Raw genomic sequence first — 11,717 nt, 5'->3', positions numbered from 1 at the left:
GCCCGTTAATTATCGGGACTTTCGAGAAACGGGTCCCAGGCCTGAATTTCAGACGATTACTTCCAGCCCTCGAAGTAATCGTCTGAAATTCAGCCTATGGCTGTCCGTGTAGCGGCCGGTCTCGGTCACCCATTCTCGTCCTCAGTACCCATAGGTTTTTTGGTCAAGTGGTCATAAAATCTAGTGGCTCTGGGGACTGCACTGACCTTGCTGTAATGGTCCACGTTCGAATTTTAACGTGACTCCGAGGCTTTATTTATGGTTCCAATTGCAAATTTTTTAGGACTCCATTGTCTCGCAATTCCCAGAAGAGAATTGAACATTCATCTGGGCCCAGTAGTACAGTTGTTCAATAGAATGTTTTCACTCAGCATCTATGCAAATTTATTGGAACAAAAGAAAGCGTTTGCATAAGAAAAGAGTTCAACTCCCACAGGATTGGTTTGGGACACCAACATGGCCGCCGTTTCATTGTTTTGGGACACCAATATGGCCGCCGTGACGTCATGTGAAAACACTCTATAGACGGATAACACTATCCCCTGGATAAATCTCTATCCCATGGATAGCGCAATTTATTCGTCAATTCTTATCCGCTGGATAGTGATTTATCCGGTGAGTAGCGCCACCCAACGATGGAGCCAATCAAGCCGGGGCCTGTCTGATAAAATTTCACGCTGGCAAAAAAAAAAAAAAAGAAAAGTTTCTCGCTGCCGCTACTAAAGCTTCGAAAGACCAGCCTCGCGCTCAAGATGACTTGAATGACAGGAATGTAGTTGTGACTTCTACCTCTATGTGGCACTACCAAAGCAAAATGAAGTTGTCGTTATTAGGAATAAACTATTTCTTTTACTTTTTTCTAGTAAAGCTTCTCCTGGATACTTTGAAGTATGAAATTTAGTATTTTGTTAATTGTTTTATCATTCTGAGAGCTTTTGTTGCGCGCGCGTTATTAATTCCAATGAGAATGGCACATGCGTGCATTTCATTGCGTCACAATACAACACAAATTTGGCGTAGCGCCTTGGTGATTCATGAGTTTCAAGATTGATGTTTCAACCATCATTGTCAATGTAGTTCTTAACGCAACATTTTGCCTGGCTACTTGGCGGGTTGCCAAAATGAGAACATCAAACTGATAATGATATTTTTTGTCTAAGACGAGGCAAATTTAGAACTTGACCTTGAAACCTGAAGGCGAAATATGGCTCCCGGCCAAAGAGACATCAATGACACTCGCTGTCCTGGGTGTGGTCTGATAAGACCATGTCCTTGCGATGCGGAAAAGAACATTCATGGAACAGAGCCACAGGGAAGGAGCCTTGGAGAGCCGATTATAATTCTGAACAACCGAAGAAAATCATCAGTGAGGAGACATTCGTATCCAGCACCGGGTAAGATAAAATCATACGTATATCTTTGACTTTCTCCGTTTTCCAAATCGGGACAGAGCTTATACCGGAGCAACTACAGAATACAGGGCCGTATTTTAAGGTCCTAAACAGAAGTGGCCCGGTGGCTCGCTAGTCAAGACAAGTGTTTAAAGAACGCGAAAAATGTAAAACATGTAAGTACAAACAGACATTAAAAAGACGCAAATTTTAAGAGCAAGTAAAGGCATATATTTTAGTAGCTCGGCGGCTCGGTGGCTCCTCAGTTGAGGTTATGTAGTTCAGTGGCTCGACGGGTCGATGGCTCGTCAGTCAGGACTACATACCGAGCCGCCGAGCTGCCCCAACAAATATACCTAGAAAATTTGCCCTGTATTCTGTAGTTATATACCCGCTTTTGGACCGTCTACGAGAAATTTCTACTATAACGTTACGTTTCATAACGAATGAAGACGCCTAATTAACATCATTGGCAAAGTGAACTAGACATGCGCGGAACAGCCCCTCATAACAGGTAACACCTTAAAATTGCAGTTTTGTTTGAAATGTATCCCCAGGTCTCCACGACAAAGGAGAGGAAGGCGAAGCACGGGGTCGCCCGTCAGCTGACCAACAGTCCACCATTGAGACGTTAACAAGGCATGCTGATCTTCAATCAAGGTTAACATCGGCTTCTAAGGGCGGGAGGGCATTATCTTACCTCAGAGACATCTTCGCGGCTAATCCAGACAACAAGATGGCGCTTAAGCTCTTTGGAAACAAAGCTGCTGTACTCTTAGAACAACGTCGACAGGAGCAGAAAGGCAAAGGTGTAATTCATCCTTTCAGTACCTTCCGGTGGTATTGGGACATATTGCTTATAGCCTTCATCTCTATGCATGTGATTTTACTTCCGGTCAGCATCTCGTTTCTAAGCGATGACTTATCCCTGCACTGGCTCATCCTCAACGGAATTTCGGACTGTATTTTTATCATAGACATTTGCTTGAATTTCAAAACTGGAATCGTCGATCCTAACAACCAAGACGAAATTATATTAGACAAGAAAATTATAGCTCAGAAATATCTACGGGGCTGGTTTGTCATCGATTTGTTGTCCTCACTTCCATTCGACTATGCTTATTTTATTGCCTCTTCATCTTCTGCTCAGCAAACTCTCATCAAGGCATCGAGGGCTCTTCGCATCCTCAAACTTGCTAAGTTGCTGAGTCTGTTGCGACTGTTACGGGTGTCAAGACTCGTTCGGTACATTAAACGATTTGAAGAGGTGAGTATCGCATTAGCTAAATCATCTACAGAATAGAATAAAAATAATATAAAAAACCGACAGAGCACTGTACTTGCATGTTATTAATTTGCACTTATAATTACTGTTGTTTAACAGAAAGGTTATACTGTTCACAGTCTCCAATTTTTTCGTAAGGTCGTCAGAATCAAGCGCTTATTGATACGAGCGGCCACCTTGCAGTTCCATATGCCCGTTACGCAATGTCTTTGATCTCCGCGATCTTAAGGAAAGATAGGCAACTGTGAACAGTCTACAGAGAAGGAATCGCAGGGCGTTGGCCCGGACAAGTGATTTTCTCTGAAGTTTAAATGCTTGTCCTTGATAGTGGGAAGTGCGCTTAGTTCCATTATTCACTCTTGCGTTTAATCATTGAATCTGCTTGACAGTCATTTAGAAGGCTAAAATCTCATATCCTTAAACAAAAATTAAATGAATCAAGACGTTAAGAGCATGAATTCAATGACTCATTGACAAAAGAATTTTATCCCACCATTATTGTAGCCCCTAAGCCATAAGTTTTCCTTCGGCGATGGCCACGATGGAGATTACTTTTCAGAAGTCGTTTACTATAATGATATAGTACTAAAAACCCTTGAATGCAGAGATCCACTCAAGGCATAAATAAAACCAACTTGTTCCATCTTGCTGGATCTTAATGTAGCGATACTAGGGCTAGACGTCACTTGAGATGGGAATTAAAACGAAGCTAAATGTAAGGTTGGCAATACGGCAAAGGGCTCATTTATTTGGGGCCAATATTACGGCTAAATTAGCCTCCCTCTGGGCCAGAGCTACACTGAAAGAAAATACCATAACCGCTCCTAAAATTATAGTTTAAATTTAAAAAAGAGGTTAATGATAAACTTAAGGTGAGAACAATAGATTCAGTGTGGCTGTGTATGCATTCAGTGTGGCTCTGGCCCCGAGGAATGCTTATTTTATTAGCCGAAATATTGGCCTCAAATGAACTAGCCCTTTGCCGTATTGCCAGCCTTGCATTCAGTTTTGTCCTAATATAGCACTTCTTGCTTTATGTTTTTTCCTTTTCAGTTGCTTAACATTGCCGCTGGCCAGCTTCGTATTTTGAAGCTGATTGGATGCATGCTGTTGTTATCTCACTGGAATGGCTGTGTTCAGTTTCTCGTACCATACCTACTAGAATTCCCAGAAAACAGTTGGGTCGTAATCAACCTGTTGCAGGTACCGATAAGCTGTCGCCTCATACACTCATTAGGGCCATTTATACGAGGACAAATAAGACGCGAACTTTCCGTATAAACGGCACATTTCGTCTAAAATAAGACGCGTACGCGGCTTAGCTAAGACGCGTCTTACTAGATAAGACATGCTCGTATAAATGGTACAGTTCGCGTCTTATTTAAGACGCGTCTTATTTTTCCTCGTGTAAATGGCCCTATTGTTTGCTCTTCTTTAACGATGGGTTTTAAGAAACTAAGAAAATTGTTTTCAAACGTTTTCTGAAATAATTATTTTTAGGGGTTGTAACTAAACAGAAGTCTAATTCCTGAGACGTTCGAACATTTAGTCGATTGTGAAACGTTTGAACCCTGGAGTCACTTCAAAAGTAGGTTGAGTTTGATCGTGCGGGTGAACGTAGTCCTGAATAGGACTCACGGTTGTTGTTGACAGTGACTGACGTTTCGACAACCTGTGCGATAGTCATCTTCAGAGTCAAAGTGAGTTGTATCACCGCTGTTGATGGTATTATACTCTGATTATTGATCTGATTGGTCAATTATGTCGCGATGTTATTGGTCGTCTGTCAGTTAAGCCGTGATGTTATTGGCTATGAAGACTCATAATCAGTAATTGGTGCGTTTCGATCCGCCTATTGTCACAGTGAAACAGTTGTCTATTGTTATAGCCGTATTATAGCCGATTAATCGATTGTTTGAAACGACATCAAGCTGGTGTACGCCGGACCCGGGACGCGGGACCGCCTCAAAGCAAACAATTAAGGATATTGTTACGACGAACTGTTGAATTCTCTTCCGAAAACGCTGAATAGAAGTTTACGGACCTCTCTAGAAACCAACTTTTGGGTAATTACAAGCGTTTTATTGGTCTAAAAGTAACTTTGGTAAAATTCACATATCTCTAGGGCTGGTCTGTGCGTTTCCGTCTCTGTTCCATTAAGGCCGATACGCACGAGGGGTTTTGCTCCCTGAGCATGCTCCAGGCTCATTTTGCACGTGTCAGTACACACGAGGGAGCGTTTTCAAGTTCCCTCAATTTGCTCCGGGAGCTTGCTCCCAAATATTTAACCGGTTAAATATCGTGGAGCATTTTGCGGGGTGGAAATTCTGCTCCCGAGGATGAAGTATACCCATGAAATCGTTGGTACACACGGAGCAGCTTTGCTCCCGGAGCGTGCCCCTGGAGCATGCTCCGGGAGCAAAACCCCTCGTGTGTATCGGCCTTTTAGGGACTTAAAGATGCCACGACAGCGACGACAACGAGAATGTCAAAAAAGCAATAGGTTGGATAGGCAAAACAACAACTCTGCACGTGCATCACGCTTTTTGTAGATTTCTTTGCCGTCACTGCACGACTACGACGGGAAAAAGTCTAATATCACGTCTTGTGGAGGACGTATCCCTGGAGGACGTACACAAGCTACGGCTAAATTTTCATTTTCTTTCTCTTTCTGAACTTGAATATGGTTCTTAGGAATTCCGCTCAAAGAGAGTTCGCTTGCATTTGACAAAGTAAATGAGTTATAGTAATCGAGATAGAGATTAAAAGAACGTAAATCACTTTTTAAGCGACGTTTCCGTGGCCGTCACCGTCGTGTTATCTTCAGCGCCCTAATATTTCTATAGGAAGTGACATACTGAAAATGAAGAAATGATCGTCACAGTGAACGCAATTTATGCAACTGCGTAAAGAAGCCTGAAGAAAAAAATGCAGGACTTCAACAGGGTATGAACCCGTGACCTCGCGATTACCAGTGCGATGCTCTACCAACTGAGCTATGAAGCCACCGACGTTGGGAGCAGGTCAATTGCGGGACGTGACATACTGTTTTCTCATTTTCTTTTAGGACAGCCCTCCTGCTGAACAGTACAGCTGGGCTTTGTTCAATGCCATGTCCCATATGCTATGTATTGGTTACGGGCGATACCCGCCTCAGGCACTTACTGAACTCTGGCTTACGCTGTGCAGTATGACCATAGGCGCGACCTTTTATGCTGTGTTCATTGGTATTATGTCCAGTTTGATCATGTCTATTGATTCATCGGGGAGGCTTTACAATGAAAAGGTAACGCGACTGCTGTTGAAACCCAAGTAATTGTACTCAGCATATTAGTATAAGCAGAAACTTGGACACCACAGCAGTCACCGAAATAATCGTAGGATAATGCCTCAATTACAGCAGAACTTAAGCAAGTTTAAAATCTGTTTTGTGAAACGAAGTCTTTAATTGTGAAGATGAAATAATCAGCAAGTCACGAGTGTGGGACAAAGAAAAAATCAGAGTCCCCGACAGGATTCGAACCTATGACCTCCCAAACACCGGGCGGACGCTCTATCCACTGAGCTACGGAGAACTCATGGAGAGCGAGGCCAAAAACTGTCTAGTTTCATAATTGATACGCGTACTGCATGCTGCTAGGATCAGCAATGTCGAGATCGTACTGTATGGTGAAAGAATGAAAGACTGTACATTTAAAGCTCGGTGAAACAAATGTGAAGATGAAATAATCAGCATGTCACGAGCGTGGGACAAACAAAAAAATCTGAATCCCCGACAGGATTTGTGACAAATAAAAGAACCCGAATCCTGTGTTTAAGTCAGCCTCCGACTTTTCTTTTCTGTCAAGAGACATTCACGTTGTAAAGCTGGTTTGATGAAACATTTTAAGACAATGAAATATCATCCCAATTATGTACGCAACTTGAGGAGGCGTTGCGTGAAGAAAGCCTGAAAAATAAGTCAGGACTGAACGGGATTCCAACCCATGAGCTCTATGATAACGGTGCAGTGCTCTTACCACTAAGTTATCAAGCCAACTGGAAGCTGATTGCTTGATGAGTTCGCAAAAATCTCTAAAGTAGAGCTGGTAGGAATACATAATTCATCCCACCGTTTAAATATATGACATTTCATATATTCACTGAAAAAATGTTTTGTCGGTGTGAATGGGGATTATGCCTTCCTCTGAAATCCTGAAAACATTTGTAACTCGCAGAATCTTATCACCATACTGATGTGAGGGAGCTGGAGTGAAATCCTGGTGATAGAAAAAAATTTCCTCGTCTCTTCTGTTGTTCCCCCCTGTTGACTCCTTAGTGGAAAGGCGCCTTCTTATCCATGACATCGTCTTTAAATTATTTCCATTCCAGTTAAGCCAAGTGAAGGAATATATGCGTTACCGGAAGCTCCCTTTGCGCATGCGCTTGAAAGTGGAAGAATATTATGAGCATCGCTTCCACCATAAACTATTTGACGAGGACATTATACTCAACGAGCTCTCCAAAGCACTGAGACAGGTACATCCCTCACAACCATTAAGACTTGCTATGACTACGTCCTGTGTTAAGCATCATTATACTATACAATCAGCTTTTAGTATCTGCGGGTGAAATCGTATATGGTAAACTTCTGTTTATAAGCCATAAGCCTGGCGGGGGCTTACACAACTTCGTAAGGAATTTTACGAGGGCTTACACAACTTCGTAAGGAATTTTACGAGGTCTTGTAATCGGGAGGGGAGGGGGGGGGGGGGGGGTTGAATCAGGGAGTCTTATAAAAAAGCGTTTCGAAAAACGTTACATAGCAGTGCTAATCAAAATACTGTTTGAATTAAATCGCTTAGTTGAGCTTCAAAACGTCGTCAGAATTCGAATTCTTTTCTATGCAGCTAAGAGGGGGGCTTATAATATATCCGGGGTAGGTTCATGACCGGATTGTATTTTTACAAGTAGATGAGTCTAAAACTGGGGGATGGGGGTATAAGCGGAACTGCACAGTATTGCATGATTGTTTTGTTAATTCGAAATAAAGTTAACAGGTAATTGATTCAATCCAATCTCGTTCTCAGGGTTGCTATCCCGAACGTCCCGCGGAGTTCTCTTGCGCGCATGCACGAACTCTGCAGGAACCTTGGGAAGGAAGTTGGATTCAATCATGTCGCTTGTTTGCTTAAATCTGGCTCGCCGGTACACGATGAAAATGCAGAATCAGTGGACTTGAGATAAAATGATGTATTCTTTGTGTGGTCTGTTTGAAAAAGACACTTGACGTCATTGAAGGAAATTTATTCCACCCAAACGTTACGTTATTGAATCCATCAAAAACGGCCTAAGTGGTCCCTGATATACTACTGGATGTGATTTACTGCGTTTTAGTAAAGGCCATAAAGTCGTCTGAATAATCATGTGACATGGCCATCGTGATATTATAACATTTTTTTGTTTCTAATTTTTAGGACATCTTAGTGCACAATGTAAGTCCGTTACTTCACACAGTGCCGTTTTTTAGCAACGCCAGCCGCGAGTTTATCGAAGACATAGTCAGCAAGCTCAAATTTGAAGTTTATCTGACTGGTGAATACATATGTAGAACCGGTCGGAAGGGAGACAAGATGTATTTCATTCAAAGAGGGATTGTTGATGTGCTGACAAGAGATGGAGTTTTAGCAACCAGTTTAGGAGATGGATCTCATTTTGGTGGTAAGACAGCTAACAGAATAACTTATTGCATAGTTAATATAGTGGAATTATGGTTTTAAGGCCCCCCAGACCCTAAGCTCAGCCTCCAGCGGTGGATGTCTCGATGCACCGGCGGTATTCGATCTGTCAAGGAATGTTTTCCACCTACACAGTTTAACGAAGTTGCAGCTGTTAAACAAGCAAGTGTACTTGCTTTTAAACTCCGGCAAAACATTTGTATCATGTAATCGTACTGAATATATGAGTCTAATTTCCCGAAATAATAACGTAAGTGAATGGATATATTCATTTGAAGGAGAATACAGAGGATAAAAATAGATACGATGTCACATTCTCCTTGCACATGCGTACAAAAAATACCCTCAGATCCTTGCGGGAACAATGGCCGCCATCTTTAGTTACCAATCCCCACTGTAATGCAACTGATAAACGACTAGTAACCAGGTATTTTACAGTTTCCAATCCAAGATGGCGTCCGTAATGGGAGGAAATTCAAACGTCCCCATCCCCGGGACTTGGCGGTAATCAAAAGTCCCCATCGTGGGCGGACTTTCTTTGTCAAATTCCCGGCCTTTGCCCCGCCTCCCCCCTCCAGATTAACATTGTTAGGTGCATAATGTAAGGGTCAAGTAATCTTTACGCTGCTCTTGCACTCTATTAGGCTGGTGCACGATATACCAAGTAGCAAGTCTCGAGTAACGTCACAAAGAACACAACAATGATCCCTAGCCCTTGCACCATAACACAATAACTTCACACAATAGAACGAGACAATAGTGGATATATTGACTTGCTATATCGAGCATCTCCCCTCTGTTATATCTGATATGATCGTTTGACTTTCTGCGATATCAAATTTAGATTTCGTTTACATTAATGATAAAGTTGCAAAGTTAGTCAAAACCAATTATTTCATTTTTTCGCCCTTTTTAAGAAATCTGTCTGTTGACGAAGGAAGCACGCAGGGTAGCCTCGGTCCGAGCAGCGACCACTTGTAACCTGTACTCGCTAGCGTCGCCACATTTTCATGAAGTACTTAAGGAGTATCCTGACATGAGGATGATGCTTGAAGAAGTCGCAAAAGAGAGGCTTAACCGCATCGGGCTTAAGCCAAACCTTGCAGAACCTCTAACAAAGGAGGGAATTATGGACGGAAGGTGAGTGCGCGGGAATCATGGGCAGCAACGGCAGTGACAGCAGCCACGACGACAACAGCAACCTCGTTCCCAGAGTTCTCTCATACCCGTCTCTACGGAGCGAGACTGGTAGGAGAGAGAACCTGGAAACGAGGTCGCGACAACAGGAGACTGCGTTGCTGAGTAGTCTGCGCGTGCGCGTTGGAATCGCAATTCGGAGAACAGTTTCGGCTACTTTGTGGATTTGTTCTCTGTCGTCCCAAGTTTAAATACTCGGTCACGCATTAAAATAGCCAACTTGTTGCCTCCTACCAGCTAACCTGAGTATCAGGCCCTACTTAGTTAGGGGGAGGAAGTGGGGGGGGGGGGGTAGCTGGATAAGCTAATTGTTCTTTCTATTATAAACAAACTTTTCAACAATTTAAACTTTTCACAAATGGGTTTAACGAGGCGAAGACTTGCACATTTCACTTTTCGACACATGTTTCCGTAACTACGACCTGAGATTTATCAATGCGACGTTTAATGGCGGACGAGAACACATTGTCCTTACTTTTTTAACTAGAATGTGGTTCCTTACAATTTAGTTTCGGAAACATTCCTTTGCAGTTGACAAACTGATTTTAAAGCGTTTCAAAGACCTGAACATAAGACGTCACGGCGGCCATATTGGTGTCCTAAAACAATGAAACAGCGGCCATATTGGTGTCTCAAGAAGTCCTCTGGTAGTTGAACCTTTTCATTGTGTATAAACTTCGATTTGTTACAATATATTTGCATAACTACTGGCCACACGAGTGAAAACGTTCTATATATGAACGGGAAATGGAATAAAGCGCGTAAGTCTTCATCAATAGTATTCTGTCTGATTACGTCTGTTCTTCTGCAGGACGGCATTCGAATTAGGTGACGACAAAACCGAAACATCCGCCAAGCAGAAAGATTTCCAAGCAAGCAAGCCTCAGACGAGCGACACAAAGCAGAAGCCACGAGCTCTCTCCCCGCTTGCACAGGAACCTTCAACTTCTACCAAGCATTCAACAGTAGTACAGACACCCCAACCGTCTTTTTCATCGCACAAGAGCCCTCGGGTGGGCAGTCCAATTCCAAAGGGAAAAAGCAAGAACTCTCCTTTCTTGACCAAAGCTTTTTTCAACACCGTTGCACCAGGGTTAGCATCCTTTGCAGATGCACAGAAGGATGAGCTGGACGTTGTGGTTGAAGAAGATGAGATTGAAAAAGACCCGGATGTTATCGCAATCATGGCTGACTTTTAAGATCCCGGATGAACTTTCACAATGCGATGGGCTGCAAAGAGCTAGTTCGAATCTCCTTTCTTCTCCTTTATTTTATACGTCTATAATCCTGTATCTGTTTTGCCTAACAGGGGCAGTAAGTTACATTTTTTAATGACGTTATTTACCCACTATATGAAAATCCAACATGAACGTAATAGTTAATAAACCCTTGATTCATCACAAATTACGTAATTATTACTGATTTTAACCTGTGATTTTAAATTTTGTTTTAACTTGATCCGTGCGTTTATGATTAATTCATTGAAGAAAATATATGAAGCAATCAAAACAAGTGATGTTATTGTTAGCATAATTACATCATATTATTTAATAAAACGCAAACTGATTATAACGTGTTGTATGTAAACATCTTTGGTTGCAACTCTACTTGATGGATGGGATGAACTGTTTGAAAACCATTCTGCAAAGGCCGAAAGACAAGAATCTGTTTCGAGGTGTTGGAAAAAATTCAGCTGCATAATGAATCCTTGTTTACTAGTTTTTGATGCAAGCGCATCACAGCCTACCCTTGTCAGGGTCGTAGCTAGGTTTTTATCGCGAGTGCCGAAAGGCCGAGCCTTTTAGGGGGCTCCTGGCGGTATTTTCCTCCTGAAAAATGTGCAAATACGCTATTTTCAGCACTCCAAAAAATGGACCACGAATAAGCGTGAAAAGGCAAGTGTCTTCAGTGCTTATATTGAGTACACTAAACATTTGAAACAGTTCGAAGTAGTACATATACAAGCCAATTTCAATGGGGGGGTTTTGCTTCCTTTTGCTTACTATTTGCACTCACCGGCCGTGGACCAAACAATTTCTCGGCCATGAAAATGGCAAACAATTGCAAGTCACTACAATCAAAATAACTGAGTCTAAAGAAAACAAATCCATCCACAGACTTGATTTG

At 42.3% G+C, this 11,717-nt stretch overlaps 1 protein-coding gene across 1 annotated transcript; it reads left to right on the top strand.

Moving 5' to 3' along the window:
* Positions 1-1,204: 1,204 nt before the first annotated feature.
* LOC140932368 (potassium/sodium hyperpolarization-activated cyclic nucleotide-gated channel 2-like) lies at positions 1,205-11,077 on the top strand. Its single transcript, XM_073381985.1, has 8 exons — positions 1,205-1,394; positions 1,949-2,658; positions 3,730-3,879; positions 5,744-5,962; positions 7,048-7,194; positions 8,133-8,376; positions 9,311-9,533; positions 10,402-11,077. Exons 1-8 carry the CDS (start codon positions 1,205-1,207, stop codon positions 10,787-10,789), a joined length of 2,271 nt encoding a protein of 756 aa, XP_073238086.1. The 3' UTR covers positions 10,790-11,077.
* Positions 11,078-11,717: the final 640 nt, after the last annotated feature.

The sequence above is a fragment of the Porites lutea genome, chromosome 3 (genome assembly GCF_958299795.1).
Source record: "Porites lutea chromosome 3, jaPorLute2.1, whole genome shotgun sequence".
Lineage (NCBI taxonomy): Eukaryota > Metazoa > Cnidaria > Anthozoa > Scleractinia > Poritidae > Porites > Porites lutea.
The sequence above is the reverse complement of the archived record's forward strand: the minus strand, read 5'-3'. Positions and strand labels throughout refer to the sequence as shown.